Source organism: Sebastes umbrosus, chromosome 10 (genome assembly GCF_015220745.1).
Source record: "Sebastes umbrosus isolate fSebUmb1 chromosome 10, fSebUmb1.pri, whole genome shotgun sequence".
Taxonomy (NCBI): Eukaryota; Metazoa; Chordata; class Actinopteri; order Perciformes; family Sebastidae; genus Sebastes; species Sebastes umbrosus.
The window spans coordinates 17,574,021-17,600,926 of record NC_051278.1 but is presented as its reverse complement, the minus strand read 5'-3'; the positions used below and the strand labels follow the sequence as shown (position 1 = coordinate 17,600,926).

Genomic DNA, 26,906 nt, shown 5'->3' with positions numbered 1-26,906 from the left:
TATATTCAGGCCTTATCGCTTATCTGGAGCCGCTCGGCAAAAAAAATGTCAACGCTGCATCTCTTGACACCCACAAAGAACAATGTTTACAAAATCCTTTGATTTTTTTTTTTTCTTCCCGCAATTCAGTATGTGTGCGTTCAGTCTGCCAAATGGCAAAGTATTTATTCTCTCACTCTGGCTGCTAATCCTCTTCTTTTCGCCCCCTTCCTCTAATTGTCACCTCACATCAGAGAAGAAAGCTGCAATTATTGCACTTCACTAACTGTTGAGACAACATCACAACAGTCGGGCTTTGGACACCGCTGAGCTGATGGTTAGGCAAGATGGTCTGAGGAGCAGAGCTCTTTAGGGGAGGATCTCAAAGCTCCAAAGCACCTGCTAAATGATAGCTTTAGTGAGAACACTGCAGGGCATAGACACTTTCATATAAATGTGCCCATAGAACGGTATAAACCCACAGAGCCGTTCCAGGTGTTGGTGCCTAAAGAAACCTGACATGCCTCCATCACTGCTTAGTAGCCCTGCAGCAGCAGCAGTAACTGTAATGTCACACATTTTTGGGCTTATGGTTAAACACGCTTTAAAAGTGAATGGGCACTTTGTGGTAAAAATGGGCTCTTTGTTTTAAAGGTGGGAGAAAATACAGCATAGTATTGCGATATTTTGCGTGTATCACTACACGGACGTCAGTATCGATCTTTTATTATATAAACTATAGAGTGCTACAGGAATGAGTCCTAAAACCCAGAAATGAATTAGCATTTAGCACTTCCGGTTCCCTCGTCTGGAAATCAATGGGTTTTTTGATGGGTTTTTGCTTAGATGACTGAAATAAGGTCTGTGGTTAACATAAGCTTAAGAGATTTTAACGTTTTGTTCTACGACATAAAATAGACCAATCAATACCCGAATCGTGAATTTTGAAGCCTTTATTTGTCTTTTTATTTGTTTAAGTGGCTAAATTAGACTAATGTTAGACTATAGCCTAACATTAGCTTTTTACTTCTGCCGATTGTATTTGCACATCAAAAATCATAAAAGTGGTGTTCATTTGTGAAGATTATCTTACTGAACAAAACGTGTAAGTATCATAAACGTGTGTTTGCCACAGAGCCACAGAATCCCATTGGCTTTTTGTTGAGGGAACCCAGGGTGATGCTAACTTCCTCCAAAAATCTTCCCTGGAGCACTCTATTAACCTCGTGCTGAAGTTACTGGTCTCATATGAAACTAGAAAACCTAATGACCAATGACCCATGTCATGTTAGCTTGTCGGGAAGAATGCTAAATAACGTTCCAAAGTTACGCTACATTTTGGCGTGGAAAAACTGTCATGGCTATTTTCAAAGGGGTCCCTTGATCTCTGACCTCAAGAGATGTTGAAAAAAACTTGAACAGAGTGAAAACTGTATCTTATTAGTTAAAAAAACTGTATAATTTGCAGTTGAAAAAAATTCATAAATTGCAATATATCACAATATATCTTATCGCAATACTCAGCATATCGCAAAATGTTTAAAATTGCAATACGATATTGGTGATTCCCACCACTACTTTGTTTGTAATACAAGTTTCCAAATGTAAAATTACACTTAAATTCAATTGTATTTGTGTTTAAAAGGGGGAAAGTTGCTAAATTAATGTCTATTATCTTTTATTATAGCAATTAGTCATAAATCATGCTGGAAGTGTTTCATCCTGATTTATTTTACATTTTCACAAGTAGAGCATTTTTTCCCCTTAGTTTGTGTTAACAGCACACATTAATCAACTTTGGGTAAATAAGTTGCTATTGCTAATCATTCCCCAATTAGCCTGCATCAAATAAATTATGGGACTAATCAGTTTGGTTGCTCATGCAAATAAAGACTTTGGCTACTATGGGGAGTTTTACTGTATATCTTAATCAGGTCAAAGGAGAAAGGTCCAACCCCTGCCCGTCATTATTAACGCTACCACTAATGTACATGTGCAACCGACAAGTACAAACAACCCCGCAATCTTTGCCTCAGTCACAATTTTCTTCATGACATGTAGAAAAATCACAGAAAACAAAAACTGAGAATTAGTTCACAGTATTACCCAAAGCATATAAACAAAAGCTTAATTTGGCAGGGAGATTTTGAATTGAAGCGCTGGAGTTTTGCCTTGAAGAAGATTTAATTTGTGTTACGTGTTCCGCTCTGTTTTTCATGTACCGAGGCACAACTACAACATTCAGTCCAGTATGATATTCGTTTTGGCTTAACATGGGTAAAAAAGAGGATTCATATTGTCATCTACGCATCTACACCTCACTTTGTAGAGCAAGTCTGTTCTCCTAAAAAGCCCTCTGCAAAGTCAATTTACGTTTCATTTCACCAGGTTTTGACGTAACTGCAGGGTCACCTTTACTATTCATTAGAGATGGAGCATTTGCTTTATTAAGAGAGTGCTGGCGTGTGTATAGCAACTGTGGCTCCTCCAGTTTGAACAGTGATTAAAGAGACTGTAGTATGGCACCACTGTCTCTGAATGCATGATCCATTTGCAGCAATGGTTTCCATGGATACCGGCATTCTTAGAGACATTGGCACACGCACAAAAATGAGGTGTTTGCTCAATATTGCTATTTCAAATGCATTTGCAGGATTGAAATTTTACACTTTAATTAAATGTGCCGTAGAAATGAAACTTATGTCAAATAAATCCTTGGCTTGCTGTCGTGGCATGGATTTTTTCATATATTTCACCTTGGCAAAGTCCAGTAATTCAGCATTTTTAGAAATGTTTAATTTGCAGTATAACTGAGTCCAAATCAACCTCAATTTACTGAAGAACTTTTCATCTTCGCTGTTGCAATAACAGTGCGTCTCTTGATGCAAAAACAAGGTTTGGAAGGAAGATCATTTTATTATTACCCCTCTACTGTGGCATGATATCCGTTGTGTTCCAGCATCTCAAATAGGACAGCATCAAATATAGATGCTTCAATAGCCTGAATACATTTAGAAATCTAAATATATTGCTCATAAACCAAAACAGTGATGCATTCAATTATTTATTTCATCAACTACATTAAAGACTTTCTTCCCAAACTATTTAGGCATATTTTTAATACTTGGCACAGTGCAAAAAGAGTTTTTGTGTATGAGTGAGTAACACTATGACCAGTTGACGCTCAAGGGTAACCAACAAGTAATGGCCTCCAGCTATTATCCCCGCATTAATACAGGTAATACTGATGTTGTAAAATAAGCTTGATGAAGGTCAGCTTTTACAGTGTCCACCTGGATTCTGCTTCCTAAATCCACTGTGCCTGAACAATTATGCAGTCAAACTCTCAACAACTGTGATGTTCGGACTTCCACCTGGATTTAAGCCGCACTCTGATCATAATAGGAAACAGAAGAAATTGTATAATTGATATATAATTCGACATGCGCCATGATAGAGTAGGATGAACAAGCAACTGACAAAATAACCAATTTTTTTTATTTTAAATTAAAACAAATGAAGCGGTGAATTGGTAAAGCGAGACCAATCTACTTTTTTACTTTTTTATTACTGTATTTTTTTTTTACTACAAATATCATTTTATGTTAAATGTCTATCACTATTGTATGATTATCCCAGAAATGCTGGCACACAATAAACGCCACATATAGTGTATGTTTTGACTGCATTTGGAATTAAATTTTAAAGGATGCTCATTCTCAGGTGCATACTTGTATTTCGGGGTTCTACTAGAAAATGTTTAAATGCTTTAAAGTTAAAAAAACACATTGTTTTTCTCATACCATCTGTCTGAATATACCTGTATTCACCCTCTGTCTGAAATGCTTCGTTTTAGCACCTGTATCTTTAAGAACTGAACAAGTGAGTTTTTCCTAATATGTCCCCTTTAAAGCAGACACAAGTACATAGCCCGAGTAGACACAATTGTGTAATGCACTGAGTCATCATGAAATAAAAGTGCAAGAAATGTTCATTAATAGTGACTAAAACCAAATGCCGCTCAGAGGCAGGGTAAGAATCACAGGGTGATTATTTTCTACATTATCACTTCAGTACCATTTGCTCTATATTCATTAGCTTGATACAATATACACTCACACATAGCAGCTGTGTACATGACCTCTTTTCATAGATGTATGTTTCAAAGGGACAAAATCAAAGGATTGTAAAACTGCTTCACGCATAGAAATGGTTTATTAATGTTTCCTTGGGAAACAAAGGTGTCTTTGAATGCACCAAATCAAAGACTAAATAGATTATAGAAGTGAACACAGAATTTATAGGGCGGCCATATATGATTTACATCATGCCGAGAGTGGCAGAAACTAACCAGAAGACAGCAAAAACTGTGGAAATAGAAGATAATCTAAGATAGTCTTTGAAGAACAATGTAAACCAGAATGATGCTTTGATTTTGTCAAGAGATGATCAAATGGAGGCCAGATCAACCACTGACCAATTAAAGATCACAAAAAGAGATGTCAAATCTACATAATGAGCACTTAGCAGTCCCTTACTTTCTTAAAATGATGCCAATAGGTCTGCTGTAGCAGACTAGTTATGACTACTTGTAGTTAATGAAACATAATGACAATGTATAGAGCAAGCAGATAATATACAATGCATGCAGTAATGAGTCTATGAAGTATAACATGCAGTAGAATGTTTCCAATATTAAATATAAATGCTATAATGGTGCTAGTTAATGTACCATTAATTCTTTATCCCTTCAAATGCCTTATTTGCATTTGGTCAAAGTCAATTTAAATGGATTTGAATTATACAGGGATTCGAAAACAGTGTTTAACACCATACACTCCTTTGTAGGTTACATAATATGAATGACATTTGCAGAACATTTGCTATATTACTGCTGCTCATTATATGTAAGCTTTGCGAGATGTCCTACGTGAAATTCAAATAGGCAGACAGTGCAAAGATTACATGGAGCACGGTTACTAAGGCCACAGCAGAGCCACAGTTACCAGTAATGAACACGTTGCCTCGCGCAGAGATAGACGTCTCACTCATCGGGGTGAGGAATGCTGATACTGACCCACTGTGCTTGGTTGACCTCTTGCATATTCCAATCATAGATTGATATACTTGTATATATATATAACACTGTAATAACAGATGAATTCTGTCAGCCGCTGGAGCTTCATCCAGTGTGTTACAGGGCAAGATCATCACTAGATGGTTCTCAAGGTCATTTATTTATTCACTTTTTTTTATTTGCATCTTTCATACTAGTAATACAGTTATGATACAGCTCTTCCACGTGGTTCTAAGGTATAACTTTATACCATCAGAAGACTGAACGCACATGAGGGCTGCACGATTATGGCTAAAATGATAATCATGATTATTTTGATCAGTATTGAGATCACGATTATTTATCACGATTATTCATAGATTTTAGGGACTAAATATATTTATCGCAATTTCACATTTAAATAAACTCATTTAAATGAGCGTCGCTTTCACTTCCATGTTGTGCTACTTTCCAACCATCAGAAAGTCTAAATTGTATTCTTATGTTATCCTATTGCTCTATAACGGTTATTTGCATAAAAACACAATTCAAATGATTAGGAAATAAATTATAGTATTTTTAATTAAATATTTGCTTTGATTAAAAGAATCCTTGGCATTAATAGTTGTAATTATGTATTATAGTGTTAGGAAGTTAAACATGTCATATTTCTCTCTCTAATATCTATTTTATATTGCTGTGAAAACATCTTATTTACATACGCTCAATAACCACATTTACTGAGAAGAGCTTGAACACACCATAATATAAAGTTTCTGATTAAGTTAGTTGTTCTAAATGTTTTTAAGGTTGTTCCTCTATGGCTTATTTTGGACTGGCAGTTGTGACAAATTGCAGCTTTATTTCTTTTTTACTCACGCCGAAGATCTTCCACACCAACGACATATTGTGTGTTTGTTCGTGTGTGTGTAACGTTGCAGACAGTGCCAACGTAAAACCATCATGTAGCGGCTGCACATGTGTGACCGGCAATAAAATCAGATACGAGACTGCTGAAAAGCGGCCGGCTTTGATCCGCTGCTGATTGACGGTGCATCTCTAGCTGTTAATTTAGGAAGCGCTTGATTCATGCAGCAGAGTTTTTTTATGAGCGGAGCATGCATTTTAAACGTCAATATTGCAGTCGATCATGTTCATTTAATTGTGGGAAGTCGAAATCGTGATCGCAATTAATATTCGATTAATTCTGCAGCCCTAACGCGCACTGAAGACATTTTTACATCATTGTAGTAAAGTATGTTCTCACTTTGCTGCAACTTACATTAACCAGGCGGCAAAACAGAACGATTTCTCGCTGGTGTTTTGTTACTATTTAAGAATTAAAATCCAGCATGTCAAAATTGTTTGTGATTCATATTTGAAAGCTTGAGATTACACAGTGTGTGTGCAGTTTGAAACCTGGGCCGTTGTAGACTCTCTGAGAAGTAATTAGGATGATCTCAGATGTGAGTGACGTGCTTTCTCACAACTTAATCTGCATATTCGCTTTTATTTTTCAAATATATTGTAGTCTGTATTGTGGACAAAAACTGGTGCGATGTCAGAGGATAAAAAAAAAATAAAAATCCCAAGCCCTTTTACTGGAGGCTCTAGAGCAGGTCTGGGAAGTTTAGACTAGCAGTGGTGATACAGTATTGATTTAGTAATCCAAAGCCATCTCCCGAGTGCTTCTGATTTATCTGTCACATTTCATTATGGCTCTTGTGCTCTGAAGCTCTTTCTCTTTAATACAATACTGCAGAGAGCATCTAACCATCTGATATGCCGTCTGTATTGGCTGAATGGATAGGAGTCCCCTGCAGCAGACTTTCACTAATTTGGTGGAGTGTGATTTGCTCATTTTTCTGTGTTTAGAAATCTCACACTGCCGCTGCCATTCAGACTTTAAGAGTGAGTAAATTAACAATTATGGAATATTTAATGGGAGACGCATAAATGCTAAAGTAGAGCAATTACATTCTCTATGATATATATGGCGGAATTAGTGGTTCTTCATTTGAGTACTTTGTAGGTTGCTGCTAAATTAATGCACGAAAACAAAGAGTTCTCTCGGGGAAAATGACAGCATGGGTCGTTTGTTCAAGAAGGTGAAAATGAGCCATGTGTGTAGTGTGAGACTTTCTTATAACAGAGCAAAGCACGGCGGTTTCCCTTAACCATAACAGCAATCTTTTCCCAACCTTGACCAAGTAGTTTTTACTGCCAAAACAACCACACTTAAAAACTATTATTTTGGCAGCCTGGCTCTATGGGTGGCAACAAAAAGTCTGTCGATTGGTGGATCAGTTGGTCCACCACTTTTCTCCTGACTGAACTATCTCAACAACTACTGTGGGAAGGTTGACATTGTTGGTTCTGTGTGAAATATCTGAAAAATTATTAGATGGATTGCTGTGAAATTTGCTACAGATATTCAGGTTCCCTAGAGGATGGATTGTAGAATGTGGTGATTCAATACGTATCATGTTACAGGGGCTGCGATTCAATATATTGCAATACTGTAAGCGAGGCGATATATTGCCTTTTTTTTAAATCTAATTTTAGGAAAACTATCATAGTATAAAGAACACACAACCATATGCATAAAATCTGAGTAAAAAAAGTTGATTTACTTTATTCAGTCAGAACAGTGGGATCTGCATTGGCATTTAACACAGTCTCTGTAACATCCAACATCATAGCACTACTTTGAGAGGGCACATGCATTGAGATTGCGTGTCTCTTTACAAATGAAATAAAGTATTGACTGAGTTAATTTTTGCATGTAAACTATTAATTCAAAATCAATAGTGTATTTGAGAATCAATTCAGTATCACAAATCATAATATTGCAATACTCTATATTTTCTTACACCCCTAATGGATTGTAATATCTTTTGTGATAACTGACTTTTCATGGAGCACCATTATCAGATGAAAATATCAATTTGCCAAGTACTTTGGTACCCAATCCATTTGACTTTGTGTTAAGTAATTATTGGCGAATGTTAGCATGTTACCAGACTAAACTAAGAAGGTGCTAAACATCAGCGTGTTACCATTGTCATTGTTAACATGCTGACGTTAACATTTGCTGTACAGCCGCTGGCAAGGCTTTGGATTCCTATGGCTACCATGAACACAATCTTCCCTTAAACTTGATCAAGAACTTTTAGTTGCCTAAACATGACCAAACTTTAACAAATGGAACGGATGGGGGCATCAGGGTTTTGGTCGGCCCTGACAACGGTCTCCGCAGATCAGGGAGCACGCATTTAATAACAAAGAAAGTGGATACAAGCTGTCTTGCAAAAAGACAATATCCAGACAGCTAGAAAATCTCATTTGTGTCTCCAATCCAATTTAGAGGACTAAATGTCCACACTGCTATTATCGATTTTGAGTAATAGTATGTTCATGTATTGTTAAACCATCTGCGCTGGTTGCTATAGTAAGGGCTTAGTAGTGTGAAGGTATGTTAAGTGGTGGACCCAAGTCAGACCAGCATTGCAGCAGGCCAGATAAGGAATCGAGATAAACCGTCACACTCTCTCCTCGTGCCATAGCAATATCTAGTCGAGGTGCAGAACCCTGCCACCGCACCAGACAGCATCAGTGACAGATGAGTTTAAGATGTGCAGCAACGTTTGGCAGGCTAACCATGCTCTGAATGTGACATCAGTGTTCGGTGTTGGTAGTGTTAAGGACAGTTTGAAATCAGACTTAACCAGGCAGACTGTGACACATCCTACACATTCTACTCAAATCGGATCAATGTGGTTTTAAATCTGATTTGTATATTAAGTTTCCATGTGTCCAGACTTGATGAAATGGTCTGACTCCTATGTGGATATAATGCCAAATATCATTGAGAAGTGATGAACAACACACGTCCTCCCATTTTCTATAACTGCATATGGGTCATGGAATTTAATAACAGCCGAAAACAAATAGAGGTTACACGGATTTAGACATTTTAGCGCCATGTAATTATGATTCCACTGTTTCACCAATCATTAAAATAACACCTGTCTTCAGTATTGCATGTCGCACGTTATCATGTCTGTCTGTGAAATGGACAGAGAGCTGTAGACAAGCTGACAATCTGGCACAAGCAGAGTGATAATTTCTGAATCTCATTCTATGTTACATAACACTTCTGCTAGCAGTGAGAGGAGCTGAATACCCACAATGCTCCGTGGAAGCATACACAAAATGTCAGCTGTTAGATAGTGATTGCCATTACTGAAATATCCCATCATGCATCTGCAAAGCATTAGCTCTGCCATTTGAAAGACCTTTCCTTCAAAATTATGCATTTACACTTGTAGGCAATTTATTGATTTATTTTATTTATTAATAATTTTGTTGTATGCTGTCAGCTGTTGTGTGTGTGCTATATTTGGATTTGTGTGTTTGCTTTGGATTCCTATGTGGACAATGCATGGGGCTGTATTGTAAAAGCTGAAAAGTATTAACTTGTTAAACTATACAACTCAATTCAACTTTCATTATTCTTGCATACAACAAAACATCATCTTCTCATTCCAAAATAGTTGTTGAAAACCGTTGTATCACTAGTTAAGCTTGATATACAATATGCATAGTGCACCCTTTTTAAGACAAAACACATTTTGCCTGAACACTGACATATTTAGATGAACAGATTGTATTGTTTTTGTTTGTCCTATAGTACATTATGCAATTTTTTTTCTTGTTCTTCTATTTTACATCTTCTACGGAGCTGGCATGGACATTCATCTTCAATTGTTGTCAGTTGTGTTGTTTTCACATCAAAGTGAAGCCTTGGTTACAAGGGAAGTTCACATATGATTTTCCTTTCAATCCTCATTACTTTTGATGTAGTCTTTCTGCTCTTCTCTTCTACAATATGAGAAGTGCTAGAATTTCCTATAAGAAAAAAAGAAGAAGAAACCCTGCCCATGGTAATTTGGATTTGACTGATCCTGACAAATCAGTCTGGATTCCCTTATTTCCAACATTAGGAGAAAGTCTTTGAAGGGGCTAAATTTGATATTTAGATCATTAATATAGCAGCAAACAACTATTTGCTATGTAAAAATATAGAGGAGTAATGTCTACCTGAGCAGAAAATTAAGTCACTCTCCCTCCGTATGTTGTAAACCCAGTTTCTCCTTGCTTCGTTGACATCGCCGGGCCAGCCGCGCATGCTTTTAGTACATGTTCGCGCACGTGCCCCACTGGCTAGCTCCAGCTCTGCACTGCTCTCATACGTTGTTTACTTTCTGATAACGCCGTCCCGACCAATGACGTTTTCGCGAAACTGTAGCACCCACCCTCCGGCTCCCCCGCAGGTAAACCCTGTTTGCTCTGTCAGGACTTTTTTTTGTTGTTTGCACTGTTTTAGCACCATTAGCTGTGAGCCACCAGCTTGCCTTGGCCATGATGAGAGCTGTTTAGAGGCAATAGAAATGCTCCCAATCCTGTATGTAGCACCTTTAAGTTTTACATTGGACATTCTGGGTATAAAGAAAAAATATGTGAATTGAGTGATATTCACCTTTAGCTCATGCCCTTGACCATAAAACTGCATCATAGAGTAAATGCTTCAGTTGTCAGCACTAAAGGTCTAATAAATATTGTATTTATAAATCTACTACTATATATAGCTTCTATCAGCTCTTAATTAATATTATAATGAGAAATACAGTTTTGAAGTCTTACCTCTTATGTCCTTGGGGAATATGTACACACTACATGATATTGTTACGCAACACTGATTATGTAAGTGTGTATCCTGCCCCAGATCATAGTATACCATGTAAGTTTAAAGGCAGCATCCATTACAGCTACACGAAGACACTTGCCATACTCGGCAGAGGGACTGCCAGCGAGAGCAGCTACAGAGACCCCCTTGAGAACAAAAATGGAATTTGCCTCCACTTTACCACATAGACAGTGCGTTTTGAGTGACAGACTCATTTGCCAGGTTTTGTGGGTGGATGTTTATGCAAATGCCTCTCCTCTGGGCTGAAATAGCCAGCCAGTGACAGGCCAAAACTAACTGGGTTGAAATGCGGGAACAGGCAACTGAGAGGCTGAAGGCAGTGCATAATTTACATTAACATCTCTGGCACCGCACAACAAGGGCTTTTTAAAATTTACCACATTAAGCCAGCCCACACAAAAGTTAGAATATGATTTTTTTTTAGCCTATTTAAAAAAAAAAAAAGGACAAGAAATGTACAAGACATCTGACAGTGTTTATCCACCGTAAGAGCTTCAAAGACTCGCCCTCTCTTCAGAACTGTACAACAGACAAATGAATGTTGCTCATGTTTTCTTAGAAGGATGAATCGTGTGGTTGCTGAGGCCCACTCTGAATGATTTTGCTTAAATGAATTTGTCATCTGAGAATCACTATTGTAGTTGTGCAATTTTGTTTTTTACAATGAGATGAGTTGCTCCTTTCTGTTGTGAAGCAAAGATACCAAACAGTCATTTCACACTGAGTTCTAGTTGGGTGTAATGGAAACAAGTTCATGGTGTTCCCTCTCTTCTCCTGAATGAGACTACAGGAATATTTCCCCTTTTTTTATGGCAGGAAATCAGAAATGATAGTTACTACTGAATTATGCATATGATGGCAGCGAACAAATCTAATTTGTATAATAAGAAGATGACTCTTCTTCATCTACAGAGGCTCATTACTTGTTCTGTTTGCATTCATATAGAAAGCTTTTTGAAGTCAAAGGAAACAAGAGCACAACGGTAGCTGTTCCTTTGATTTATATGGTCCACTTATCTATAAACTCATAAATTGCAAAATAGAGACTGGATGCTGTGATGTCAAAGCAAAGACGTGCAATCGCAAATGGAAATGTTTCATGATAAGTACGCTGTTGCTGTTGTGGTGATGAAACAGCACCGTGGCGTACTGTATGGAGCCTTTGACAAAGAACACCATCGGCTTCGCTTCAGCCATGCACACACCAAAATAGAAGCAGCACCAGTTTGTTCCACTACATGATGAGATGTAGAATATGTTCTCTGATGTGGAAAAACAAAAAGGTCTTTAACATAATGTTCTTCACCTATTGCAAATTATGTATTACGCAAAACAGTCTTTTGCATTGCCAAATATCAGATTTTTAAAAAATGATGGACAATAAATTAAGCAGATAAGACTTACTATTTAACTTTGATCATTTGTAATGTGAAACAGTGCATCTAACTAGCCTCAGTTCAACACTTACTCCGTCTCCAGTGGTGGTTTAGATGTGTTGCGTTTTTATTTAATGGGGAAAGCTGAACGAGTTGAATAAGAGCCTGAGTGCTAAACAGGCAAATCTGTGGCGTTTCAAGAAGAATTTATGAGTAGCTGTGGGAGCTGCTGCAGCGTGGATATACAGGCACACAAATCTACCGCTGTTTGGACAAGAAAAATGCATACAGGTGGAATACGCACGCCAATAAATCAGCCATTTACATTTCCTCGTTGCTTATGCAGGATTTTACTAGAGATGTGCTACCAGGCTGCCTCACATCAGAGAATTAGATACTACATTACTTAACCCATTACTCTGATTACAATTTCTGCTGTAATATGACATTATTACGGGCAACAACTGCTACACACACATTTTATTACAATTATATTTATTAGGCGGTAAATGTGAACTTGTCACCTGCATGACACTGCTCTGATATGTACAGTAATTGTAAGTGCCAGACTGTAACAAATTGCATTTACGCAAGTATTGTGCTTAAGTATACATTTAAAGTACTTGTACTTTAATATTTTCAGTATTTAGTTCAGGGAGAAATATTGTACTTTTTTAATCCACTATATTTATTAATATAATAAAAACTATATTTACTAAATATACTTAGCGCCACCTCAACCAACTACAACAGTAAAATGCTGCTTACAAATCAATGCTTCAGTATGAAAAAATAATGATATAATGTATAATAGTATAACACTCACTGGGGAAAAATTTCTGAATTATGAGTTACTTTAAGTACATTTAGCTAATAATATTTTTGTACTTTTACTTTTATCAGATTCAGATGAATCATCAAAAATCAGTCTTTTTTGTAGTTTTAGCTACATTTTTTGATATATGTTTTATTTATGAAATGTTTTCCATTTTTACATAAAAAACAAACAAACAAACAAATAGACATGACAGTAGAACAAAATAAAACAACCAAACTCCAGCTCACAAAAAAAGTGTACATATGCATGTCAATCCGTACAATGACTGAAATGTCAACAAGTAAATTAAGGGTCAGAAATAGCATCCATGGAACCAAAACCAAGTGAGGTCGAGGAAGGCCCAAGACGAAGACTAGAAAACTGGAATCCTGGCGGATCAAAGTACAATGCCATACGATACAAAGAGTTCCAGCAGGTTGACACCTCTCCCTCTTAATATGTTCAATAAAGGGCCTCCAGATCTTAAGAAACTTGGGATGGGCCTTGGACAAAGTATACTGAATTTCTTCAAGGTATAGACATGAAACCAGGTCATTTAGCAATTTATTTAAGACAAGGAGTGGCAAGTGATATCCACTCTCTCAGGATAACCATTTTTGCTATAGCCATACCAAACATGAGGGCTTTTTTGTAATGCCGGGGGAAGAGTCAAAGAGTAGTTGGAGCAACCCAATATCACAGAGGGACTGCCAGGGATTAGTCTGACAGTGGGTTTAAGCCTGTCATTGGATGCATATTTCATATTTCATATTTCACCTCCCCTTCCGCTATCTGCGCTATCTATTTTGCAGGGCACCATCGCTGCATCCTGCGCTTAGCGCCGTCCAAGATGATTGCGATTGGTTTAAAGAAATACATACAAGACAGAATGTTTTTCGCCCTATAGAAGAATGATAATGTGTGGAGCCAGACCTTTCTTTAGCGCTGACACAGCGCTGTGGAGATGGTCTGGCTATGCAAGACTAGTCAGGGATGAGCTGTCTGCTGTATATGTCGCCGTAGAAATGAAAAATGTCATCCCAGAAACTCTTGAGCTTGGAGCAAGACCGGAAAAGATGACCTAAGGGTCTCGTCATTTGAGGGACATTTTAACTTTAAATTTATTCATGTAGTCATTTGGTATGTAGCCACCAATTATCTTACTGTGTAATGCTCTCTGGATGTCTGAAAACCATAAATCATGTCCACACTTTTTTGAAATTGTATTTCAGGTTTTCTTCCAGGCTTACTACATTTCATTGCATCCTGTCTGCAGTTCAGCTGTGACAACGCAACCCTTTAATTTACTCTGAGGCAGTTTGCAGTACACAGTCTGGGTATAGTGGAGAGTTATCACTCTGACTTCCAATTGCCCTGCTGCTGAAACAGAGCCTCAAGACTGAGTTCACAAATCCATGTCAAATGAACCACAGTGTTCACGGCTGATCTGCATCCAGCCCACCGCCAGGTTAACGCTGTTAGCATCAAGGCTGCCTCTATACAGTGAATGTACAGCAGCTCTAGATACAACTAAACAACATATCAAAATAGTCAGGATTGATGAGTAACTGTAATTGACTATACAAAAAATTATGCTTCACAACTGAAATTGAACAAAATACCCAGAATTCTTTTTGGTTTTAGTCATTTGTCAATACTGTGCATCCAAAGAACAGAATCACATAAACTATTCATTTTACACAATGATTGCGCAGCCTATTTTATTTTTTAAACAGGGTCTGAAATGAACTTTTATCACTGCCTGCTAATGTGGCAGGAATATATATTTTTTTGTCAGCCACGCATAGATTGTATCTGCTACTTTGGAAATCTATGCACTAAATTAATGAATATAATTATCATTTGAGATATGATGTCTTTTAATGTTCTATATACTGTATTTTACAGGTAAATCCCAAAAGGTACTGTACACAGTACTGTACTGTACTTTGTTATTGTCATCTATAGTGGTTATTTGCATAAGAACACAATTCAAATGATTATAATAAATTATTGTATTCTTTATTTAAATACTTGCTTTGGGATTATTAGTTTTAATTATATATTATAAGCTGCTTAAATCATATATTATAAGCTACTTAGAGCTAGTGTTAGGAAGTTAAACAGGTCTTAATTTCCACTCTTATATCTATTTTATATTGCTGTGAAAACATGTCCTTTTAAACAACTGTAGTTATTCAAGTTTCTTGCCAAAAACTACATTTTACAAGATTACAGTTGAACGCATCATGATAACGCCATTTACCTTCACCTCATTTTTTAATAGAGCTTGAACGCATCATAATGTAATTCATTGGAGCCTCCGTTAAAGTTAGGAGCTCCGTCATTTAGCCAAGCAGGACTGTGCTGCCCACCGGCTGCTAACAGCTAGCGTTACTAACTCTCCTCCTGCCAGTTTCAACAGAGATTTTGTTGTTGTTGTCACAATGTAGCGTTATCAGGGAAATATAGGGTGCCTCCCTATAGTTTATTAGCGCCACGAAAGCATCGATAAGAGGAATTGATAGTCATGTAGGCATGTAATTCCAAGGTTAAGGACAACTAGGAGCCGTTTCTTGATTCCAATCCCTCGCCTTTTCCCTGTCCGCCAAATTGGCATATGGTATGATGATTTTACCAACCACTGCCAACAATTTACTTGCATTTGGCGGGTGGCGGTTGCTGATTTCAGACCCTGAAACATTATATTAGTTGCTATTTAAAGCCTGATGTGGATTGATCCGATTTGAGTGACATGCATCATTAACAAAACGTCATCAGATTTTGATTAAAATGTTGCTTAACTGTGATTGGTGCACAGAAATACATGACATCACCTGTTTTTTCTGGCTGAGCCCTTTGAAATAACCAAAACTAATTGTAATTTGGCAGATAATTTTATTGTTCATGTTGAACCCAATCTCTTGTTGTAAGTGGCTATTTGGGGAATTAGGTTTTCAGGGCCTTTTTAATAAAGCAATTATCAGAAAGTGCTTTTTGGTGTTATACATATAACTGAACAAGTACACGTTTTATCTTTTTAATCCTTTAACTTGCAGTGCAAAATAAAAACCGTGCCGAGCCTCATGTGGTGGACCTTATACTTTATTGTATCATAAATTTGTAATGGGTGGGAAAACAGAGACTTTTGTGGTTCCAAAGAGCCCATTTGCATCCATGTGTGACAGTGTGAGTGGTTTAAGCAGAACTTTAAACATGGCAACAGTTTTTTTGTGGTTTTATATCTTAGTGTAAAATGACTTAGGAGTCACCTCAGAGCCTCATGAATTTTTATACCCAGAAACAGCGACTTGGGCCATTTGAAGAATATACACTTTATATATATGTGTGTTTTTGAGCCACTCACTTCCAGTCTTCATTATCCTTTCCTAAGAATCACATCGTCTTGCAGATCGCGGTTCATGTTTGACCTCATTTTAGCAGTTTTTCTGTATATATTTCACAAAACTGACTGGAATCAACCCAAAGCTGTGTAACTGATTACAGCATAAAACATAATCGTTCCACACTGTCCTTTAATACGCAGTTAATGGAAAAGACAATGGCTGGCCCTCGCGCTAATTCTCAGGGTCCTACAGTCTACCATGCTTTTTGTGTTGACCTTTCATTCCTTAACAACTTTCTTTAGCATTTCCATCTCAACACAGCTGCCTCAGGAGGTTGAATACAGAAGACATAGCTACAAAACCAGGGAGAAAATACTGTATCTAAAAATCCAAGGGCAGAACATGAGAACAATATTTACAGTAGGCTAAAAGGTGGAATAACGTAGCCCAGGGGGACCATAGGGACATGGGATATTCAAGATATTTACTATAGCTAAAGACAAATAATGTATGTCTAAGATTAAACAGAGTCTGTGCTGTTGAGCTGAGCTCTTTCCTTCACTGAATTGGAACTAAAATGGCCTCCAAGTGTACTGAACAATGGGGGTGAGCATAATGCAGTGTGACTACTGAGTGACTTGACTGAGATCCAAAGTGAATAAAAGGCCTCACTATGTGAGGCAGCTAGGCTGAGCTGCTGCAGTGCTCAGGACTTTGGCGGGTGACAGTGCATTAGAACGCTTCACACACATTTCATTTGCCAATAAAATCCTATTGCCATTTTCCACATGGCTCACGCTCTGCGTCGTCGGAAACCGCGATGATCAAATAAGCATCTGCATCTGCACAAATAAGCATCTGCGTGTAGACTTTAAGTGGATATATTGGTGGTGTTTTGCAGTAATGACATGTTCAGTTCCATTCCATTAAATCACCTATGTCAAACAAAGCAAGGAAATAAAGAATTGATATGTTATATACATATTGCATAAGAGCCAAATCATTCAAGTGTGAACAATTTTCAATGGGGACTCAGATCTGCAAAGTCAAAGTCATTTCTAGCCTACTTCTTGTACTAAGAATGAATTTCAAGGCCCACTTTGTGGACTCATAAAATATGTATTTGTATATTTTACATACATATGAGCAGTTCTTTGTAGCCTAATCGGGTTTTGAAGAAATTATAAACCTTTATCATCCAGAAAGCATCTTGCTGTCACTGTCACATTTATCACCTTTCCCCACTATTACCTATAAATCAATGACAACACGGAAATGGGAAGTGGGGGCAGAGACATGAACTGAAATATCTGACAGAACCAAAATGATTTTTGGATGAAAAAAGATCACCCTTTTCATTTTAACAGAATTACTTTGTAAAACAATAGCAATATGTTAGGGAACAGAAAGGTTTACTAGACAGTCGTCATGTAATAGTGAGGAATCTGGACATGGACGTCGCACTTAGAGGCTTCATTAACAGTGAACATCTTAGAGGACACGTTCCTCTCAAACAATGAGACTCCTTGACCCCGATCCTTGAGAACTGGCGAGTTCCAACCAAACGAAACAAAAGACTGAGACAAAGACTTAGCCAAGGGCGGACTAGTAGGCTGAGCCACATAACAAGACAATGCCTCATGATGTTGTTTATTCCCTGGAGCCAAGTGCAATTTGTGGATGATTTGAACGGTGCATAGTGAATTTGAGGATTTGAAGCTTGCATACATGTAAATACAGGCATCTGCACAGGATTGGGCAGGGAAAGGGCAGATGTGTGAGTGAGAACTCTAAAATGTCTGGTTGTAGTTTCTATCTGGATGCCTCTTTATGCACTTGATATTTAAATTTGTGACGGTATAGAGAATATGCAAAAATATTTTCTACCTTGCTTTTAGAATTTGGAATTTAGAACTTTTTAAATTTGTTTCTATACTCAAAAATTCCAGATGCACACTAGCTGGAGCTTTTTCATTGGATTAAAAGCAAGAAAGCACCCATGACACGTCACCAGGGCGTCACTGAGCTAACACAGACAGTCACTCATTCACCTTTGGGCAGCTCATAGTCATCAGCCCATTGGACTTGCATGTGTGGGCTGTTGGAGGAAACCCACGCGAACACAAAGAGGAAAAAAAAAAATAGACAAAGAATTAAATCTGTCTTGCTGCGAGTGCCACTGCACCACTGAGCTGTCTTCTTACAACTTTTATTCATGAAACGGGAGAATGGGATAAAAATAAAACTGCATAAATGAGTCATCCGAGTAGTACATCTGTTTAGGATTTTGTCGTGTCGCTCTGGTTTTTTAAAATGTCACAATATCAAGGAACGAGGTCCCGTCCTTTTGTCTGCATAATCACCTTAAATAGTTAAGAGCTTTAACCTTTAAAATGTTGTCCTGCTCAGTCTGTGAAACACTGGAGGGGCATTTCAGTGGCGTGGCTGGAGTACACAACCTCCAGCCCTGCTTTTCTTTGATGTGCTCTGAAGCCGTCCTCTACCAGGAACTGAGAAGATCAAAGACGAGCGATTTTATCAAATGGAGCCCTTGTCGACTGTTTGTAATGCTTTATTCCTCATCAGGAACACCCACGCTCTGTCACCATGATGCCACAGGAGACACAGTGCTCTTTTAAACCCAGTGGTGATCTCCCCGTTATCCAGATGAAAACGGATTTATTCAAACCTCCCATCAACTGACTCTATAAATAGAAGCTTGTGGAAAATCTTCTGAGAGGGGGAAAAAAAAAAATAAGCTGTGCTCTTAAGCCGTTATTAACATGCTGATAGAAAAATGTCAAATGTTATTTTGGAGCAGAGACTTTTCCTGTGTGGAAATAAGCATAATGCTTCCCAGTAAATTGTAATTTGAACATGAGATTTGCGAAATGATGAAATTATCTAACAAAAAAACACACAGCTGAGTCATACTTTGTGATGCTACTTGACTGCAGGGTGAGTTGTAACAGTAGTTTGAATCAGAAACTGTGTGCATTATTGCTTAAGGGCTCTAGCGAAAGGGTGGTTGAACGATACTCCAAATGAGTTCATCATCCGACTTGATGGAGGCTAGCCACTTAATAAATCATGTGGAAATTTGCAAGAGTAACTCTTATAAAAGCATTAAAAATACCTTAGGCTTAGTAGTATCTAGGTTTAAAATTTCTAGAAAAAAAAGAGTCCTGTATGAATGTGTTTCAAAAACATGCCTAAAAATGTGATGTAGCAGTCAAACAGCTGAACAATCGAATGTTCACCTGCTCTTCCTGATTAGAAAACTGGCACCTGTTCTCCAGGGTGTTATTATAGCAACTGTTATTTTGGTAAGTGCCACAAGGGAGATAGCTCCATAACATTCCTGCTATCATTATTTTTTTCTCCCCAAAATCTAAAGGTTGACTCATTATTTTTTGGTTCGGTGTGCTGTGATGAATGCGCCTCCTTTATGTCTCACGGTAAACGCACCTCACCTCTGTAGTATGCAGCATATTCCTCTGGGCTTTTTTTCCCTCTGCTATCTGTTAAAATGCAAGCAGCTATGTGTCAAGAAGGGCTCCCTTTGTAATTCAAAGGGCTACACGAGCGCGTTAACTACAAAAAACTCCCCCCTGCTACCCGGTGACACTAATGAACAGAATCATTATGACCTTATCATTACTATTTACTCTTAAATGTTCGTTCAGCTGTCTACCTGTGAACGTGTGGATGTAAAGCATGCACTTGTGCACATGTGTGAGTTACAACTGCTGATAACGCCATTTTCTCCTGTAAGCTCTTGACAAGATGTAAATTATTGCTCAATTCCAACATCAACCCGGTCTCACTGGAAGGCGTATAAATAGCAGGACATTACACGGAAATTCTGCATGTCAAGATGACACATGTTAGCCTTTTCGCGTGTCATTTGTACGCCGCTTTTCGCGTGCCATTTGTACGCCACGCAACAAAAGTATGGTGAAGTCCGCAGTTAGGTTTCGGCACCAAAACCACTTAGTCAAGTTTAGGCACCAAAACCACTTAGTTAAATTTAGGCACAAAAAAAACATTTAGTTGGGTTTAGGCACCAAAACCACTTAGTTGGGTTTAGGTACAAAAACCACCTAGTCAGGTTTAGGCACCAAAACCACTTAGTTAGGTTTAGGTACAAAAAAACACTTAATTAGGTTTAGCTAAAAAAAACAGTTAGGTTTAGGTACAAAAACCACCTAGTCAGGTTTAGGCACCAAAACCACTTAGTTAGGTTTAGGTACAAAACACTTAATTAGGTTTAGCTAAAAAAAACACTTAGTTAGGTTTAGGTACAAAAACCACCTAGTCAGGTTTAGGCACCAAAACCACTTAGTTAGGTTTAGGTACAAAAACACTTAATTAGGTTTAGCTACAAAAACCACTTAGTTAAGTTTAGGCACAAAAAAAAACATTTAGTTGGGTTTAGGCACCAAAACCACTTAGTTGGGTTTAGGTACAAAAACCACCTAGTCAGGTTTAGGCACCAAAACCACTGAGTTAGGTTTAGGTACAAAAAACACTTAGTTAGGTTTAGGTACAAAAACCACCTAGTCAGGTTTAGGCACCAAAACCACTTAGTTAGGTTTAGGTACAAAACACTTAATTAGGTTTAGCTAAAAAAAACACTTAGTTAGGTTTAGGTACAAAAACCACCTAGTCAGGTTTAGGCACCAAAACCACTTAGTTAGGTTTAGGTACAAAAACACTTAATTAGGTTTAGCTACAAAAAACACTTAGTTAAGTTTAGGCACAAAAAAAAACATTTAGTTGGGTTTAGGCACCAAAACCACTTAGTTGGGTTTAGGTACAAAAACCACCTAGTCAGGTTTAGGCACCAAAACCACTGAGTTAGGTTTAGGTACAAAAAACACTTAATTAGGTTTAGCTACAAAAACCACTTAGTTAGGTTTAGGCAACAAAACCACTCACTTAGATTTAGGCACCAAAACCACTTAGTTAGGTTTAGGTACCAAAGCCACTCATTTAGGTTTAGGCACCAAAACCACTCACTTTAAGTGTTGGCACCAAAACCACTTAGTTAGGTTTATGCACCAGAACCACTTAGTTAGGTTTAGGCACCAAAACCAATTTGTTAGGTTTATGCACCAGAACCACTTAGTTGGTTTAGGCACCAAAACCACTTAGTTAGGTTTAGGCACCAAAACAACTCACCTAGGTTTAGGCACTAGAACCACTTAGCTAGGTTGAGGCAACAAAACCACTTAGTTAGGTTTAGGCAACAAAACCACTTAATTAGGTCTGGGAAAAGGCGTCATGGTTGGGTTTAAAATAAGTACATCACCAAAAAGCAGTGACTACTGTAACTTACAAAACAAAACACCGGTCTCAAACAACGGTCTCCTGGTTAAATGTTGTGTTGGATGTTGGACCCATCTACCTCCCCTCCCACCTGCCCGCCATAAGCGCTCTTTCTTCGCTTTTTATTATACGTCACTAGCTCTGAGCGCAGCGTATTTACGCGGATGTGTTTACATTGGACTCAGTACAGACTAAATGGCGTACAAATGGACACGGCAAAAGCCAGAAAGGCGTTCGTTTTGCACGCTAAATGCCTTGCACATTATCGTGGCATTCATACGCCTTTTCTTGTGACCGGGCTGCCAACATATAGTGAAAACACGTTGCATTGCTCTACGGCAACACTGGACAAGTAGCATCTCTATGTACAGTGATTGAGCAGCTTTGAAAATACTACTACTCTTTTATTCAATAAATGTTTTTAATTATTATTTGCTAGAGATTTGACTAAGCGCAAAACTCTTTAAATGTTGCATTGCATAAGCAAAGTGATCCAATCTGACGCTGCTGCGTCTGTTGTTCCACGTGACATAGGTGCCAATAAAAACCGAAGGATGCATCCATATTGGCCAATGTTGGTCTTTGTAAGGATGACGACTGACATAAATGTATAACACACAAAAAAATATATATATCTTTTGATTTGCAGCCATTTTAACTCTGTGCTGATGTGTAGAAAAAAAACAGCCATTTTAAATTCACAGCAATGATTTTGGAATTCAGTCCAACCAAATGAAAGACCCCCTGTACTGTGGGTGGTTTTGATTTGTGCTGCTGTGGTCATTACTACACCCAACTCCTCTGGCAGCTTTGTTCTATAGAAGTTGACACATTTCTGAGCCAACTGCAGTCTATATCGTATCTATGTGTGCTCTTTGTTTCATGGGCCATCACGCTTCAAACATGCAGTAAGGGCAGAGAAGGGAGTGATTGACGTGCACATTTGACATGGTTACCATCTCATCTATGCATACAGTATATAGTCCATTAAGTCTGTTAAATCTATTTCAGCATAGACGAGGGAGATGACAGGATACTCACCTTCCTTAGGAGGCCGTTTCACTTCTGCACTCAGATTGCAGACCTGCCCAGCTTGTAGTTGGGGCGACAAGCAACCCTCCGTTTGTGGATTTAACGGTAAAACCACGTTGTTGAGCATGAGCACGTTCTCTGATTCTCCATCGCCTAAATGCTGCGGACATGTGCATTTGGTGTACACAATCCCACACGTCTCCACCGTCCCTTTCTCTAACTTCAGGCAGTTTTCCAGCCATGTACAAAGCACTTGACACCCGAACTGGCTGGGGCTGGCCTTATTCAACACCAAGAACTCCACGTTCGACTTCTCCTCCTCATCCAGCTTCTGCGGCGTCAATCCGTTATAATCGTAAGGGAAAACTCTCCGTAGCTGGACGAAGTTCTTGTCGTACAGCAAGAACACATAAATATTCTTCGAATCGCACAGGTACACTATAGACTCGTTGACCTTCAGCAACTCGTTGATCTTTTCGTGCGAGTAGTGATCGAACTGATAAGCGAGCAAAGAATATTCAGAGCAGCTCAAGTCTCGCTTGTATAGCTTCAGGTAGATGCTGTATTTGGTAGGGTCTGGGTTCTCCAGCGTCCATGTACAGTTTGTGTAGTTCTTAGGAAACATTTCAGTCACCGAGTACGATCCATAAATGACCCCCTTGACCAGAGTGGAACACCAATAATCTTGGGCACCAGTTAATCCAAACATAACCAGAAGATAGGTGGAAAATATATAAATCAACAGGTTTCGAACAGCCTTCATCCTATGTCATTTGGCCTGCAGGGAGAGACGGAGAGAGTCACACAAAGGGATTTTTTTTTTTTTTTAAGGACAAGCACATCAATCACACCTTGATAGAGATCATCTATGAAGTCTGATTGATGCGCTTCACACATTTCTTATCACGTCCTCCCATGAAAATGAAGAAACACCCCCCCCCCAAAAAAAAAAACGCCACGTTAACCTCAGCAACATGTCTATTGCATCTCCATCCTGCCTCCCTCATTACTATACTTTGTGCAAACATTGCCACCTTGTGGTTGCTTCTGTCATTATTTATTTATTTATTTTTTTTGGGGGGGGGTGTGGGGGGTGCAGTAATGTGAGTCATTTAGATGTTATTAATTGGGTCGTATTTTGGTATGGCACAATACCCTGGAGGCATTCAAATATAGCTGTTTTATAGAATATATCTGACATGAAAAGACAGAACAGTGAAAGAAGTGCATGCAGTGGAGCATTTTTACGCATAGGATCGTTTTCAAATCAGGCTGTTTTCTTCGTGATTTAGTCTTGTTTCCTCTCACGACAGTTAGATAACGAGAGAAAGACAAATTCCACACACTGAAAATGTCTTTCTGCTTGTGCGCCTGCATGGTCACCATCCATCCATCCATCCATCCATCCATGGCTTCTCTTCTCCTCCTCCTTTCTGCGCGCAATTCTCTCCACTACATACACCAAACCTGGCTGCCTGTCTCTCCGAAATTCAGGGCTTGACATATTTGACAATGCAATTTGATAAAGAGCCAGTGTGTGAGTGTGTGTCTAGTGTGTGTGTGTGCGTGCAAGATAGAGAGAGAGAGAGAGAGAGAGAGAGAGAGAGAGAGAGAGAATGCAATGCGATGTCCTGATTGCTTTAATCCTACAGGCTATGCAGCTGTGAGCAGTGTCACAGCAGAAACGTGCATGTGTGTGTGTGTGTGTGTGTCTCAAACTGTGTGTGTGTGTGTGGGCGTTGAAATCCCAAGTAGGCTATAGATACCATATAGAGATATAATAGATAAATTCTCACTCTTAACTTCTCCTCTAACCCTCGTTTTTTTCTTTTTTTTGGATGATAAAACACTGCGCGTCACACCACATTTTGGATAACATATGAGTTACATAAGGATCGGCGCTCTTTGGTCGCGATAAATCCATATGATTCATGGCTATACACGGATTAAAAATCAGTATTCTGGGAGATGAGAAATCGGTCGTCAAGAGACGCAGATTTTTTTTATTTCTAAAGAGCAATTTGATCTCTGGGAGGACATCTGAATACACAGAGACACACGGAGCTGCACATCTCATGCAGTGTCAGTTCGACGCTTTAAAGTGATTTTTTTTTTGTGCCTCTTAAGAGAGAGATCAGCTCTTTAAAAAAAAAAAAAAAAATTAAGCACCCTGGACTTAATGGTGAGCGGATGAAAAGCTCCCAAAGCCATCATGTTTGAATATAGAAATATTTAACAGGAGGAGGCTAAACTTTAACTGAAGGGATGACACATGAAAAATGCAATAATAATAAAAAAGAATAATATTATTCTTACCTTACACTGCGGAAGCTATGGCTATTTTTCCAACATACTTGACCACATCCTTTTTTTTATAAATAAAATCTGCAGCCCAGCTCCAGTGAATCGATACTCATCCCCATTCCAGACAAATAGAAGAAGAAGAAGTCCGGCGCAACAAGATGATGGTTCAAATGGATGAAAATAAAATGCGTTTACACTCCTCCGGTGTGCCCGCTCACATCCCCCCCGTCTTCTTCTTCTTCTTCTGGGTTTTTCCCATCAAAACCAGAGCGCACACAACACACGACAGAGAGAGGGAGATAGAGAGAGAGAAAGAGAGAGAGAGACACACACACAGAGAGAAAGAGAGAAATTCTTGGAGTGATGAAAAAGAAGAATTCTTACAGTATTACCATCAATTAATTCCACGTCTCTATTTTGCCACTGGTATGGTTTCTCTCCAGCAAAGACGCGCAGCAAGCAAGACCCCTCCTCTGGAGAAAAAAAACAGGGGGTTTAGAGGAGGAGAAAAAACACAAAGATCCGTAGTGGGTGGATGTGAGATGTTGGGGGGCTAGTGAGAGTTACAACAGAGAAGAGAAATAGACGCGCTTTGCTTGGTGGTGTGCTTGCAGAGCTCCAGGAGCAAGGCTGCAATATCACGTCACACACTCTCACAGCCGCTAAGATAAAGCACGTACGTACGCTTCTTACTGCCGCTGCGTCTGGCACCACCAATACTTTTCCTCTCCTAAGGGTCGTCCGCCTCGTTTCCTTCCTTCCTCTCTCTTTTTTTTTTTTTTTTTTTTTTTTTCTTCTCATGTATGCCTCCCCTTAATTCGAGTCAAAAGGGTTTCCCCCCCTGAACTGGACCCTCTCAGTTTGTGCTCAGACAGGCTTTGCTGCTGCTGCTTTCTCCAAAAACAGGAATATTTCATGGACTTTTTATATTTTTTTTCTTCTAGGGACATAATAAACAAAACCTGCACCGCTCTATCAGTGGGACCTGGTAATTTTCTCCCTTCTCTCTCTCTCCTGATGGGTGATTGCTGCTGTTGTTTTGATTTCTTCACTGTCCTCCACTGTTCGAAGCCTTCTTGCTGCTGGAAGAACTAATGCTTTTGGGTGCAAACTTGTGCTCTCTTTGGAAAAAAAGTTGTAGTCTCTTTGCACCTTACAGGTGCAGCTCAAACCTGCTGTTTTTCTTCCTTTTCCTCCACCGTCTTCTTAGACATGCTTATGTGTGTAGCCTACCGTTATATTCAAGGTAAGAATAAAACAACCTTCTTATTAAATAAAAGGAACTCTTTTAAAGGCAGCTCCGGCTTGAATGCTTTTTTTTTTTTCTTCAAAATGCTCTCTGCCCTGTCATGACATCCCGAGAGACATGCTGAGATTCAACAATCAACAGTCAATTAAATCCAGTGTAAGCTCCAGGCTTCAGCAGTTGGTCACTGACAATGCGGCATCAATGGCTCTGCAATAGCCTCCTCCATTGGCTAAATACATGGGGACAATGGGACTGTAATGGACATGGGGAGGGGGAGTTACACAGTCATCTGAATCATCGCCCTCCCATTGAAGGTGGAGGGAGGGCTTTGTTGGGTCTTTTTTCTTTTTTTGTATCAGGTGCAAATGAAGCTTCAGATTCATAATTATAGGCCTACAATTTATTATGCATTCATTTGCATATTTAGAATTATTTGCATATTCAAAAAGGGGGGGGGGATTAGATTAGGCAGTGCAGATAGAGGCAATTGTTTTTTCCACTTTTTTTCCTTTTTTTTGGAGATTGGGTCAGCCACTCTAATCATTTTGCTGTGCACAGTTAACTCTCATTAGCCTGGCCGTCTCTTTCAGGCCTTGACTGAATGTGTTCCATGTGAGCAGATGCTGCATGAAGAGCCCCATTTGT

At 38.7% G+C, this 26,906-nt stretch overlaps 1 protein-coding gene across 12 annotated transcripts in view; it reads right to left on the bottom strand.

The window, feature by feature from the left end:
* adgrb3 (adhesion G protein-coupled receptor B3) overlaps nt 1–26,221 on the bottom strand; it is a 138,306-nt gene extending 112,085 nt beyond the window's left edge. For 3 of the 12 annotated variants that reach the window (XM_037782939.1, XM_037782941.1, XM_037782940.1), the window contains exons 1-2: nt 25,025–26,215; nt 22,718–23,486 (exon numbers count right to left, since the gene is read on the bottom strand). In XM_037782939.1, coding sequence (XP_037638867.1) covers nt 22,718–23,471 — 754 coding nt within the window. In that variant the 5' untranslated portion in view covers nt 23,472–23,486; nt 25,025–26,215. Of the gene's footprint in view, nt 1–22,717; nt 23,487–25,024 lie in introns of all 12 variants that reach the window. The other 9 variants (XM_037782948.1, XM_037782949.1, XM_037782942.1 and 6 more) reach the window with 7 other exon arrangements.
* Between the last annotated feature and the right edge of the window lie 685 nt (nt 26,222–26,906).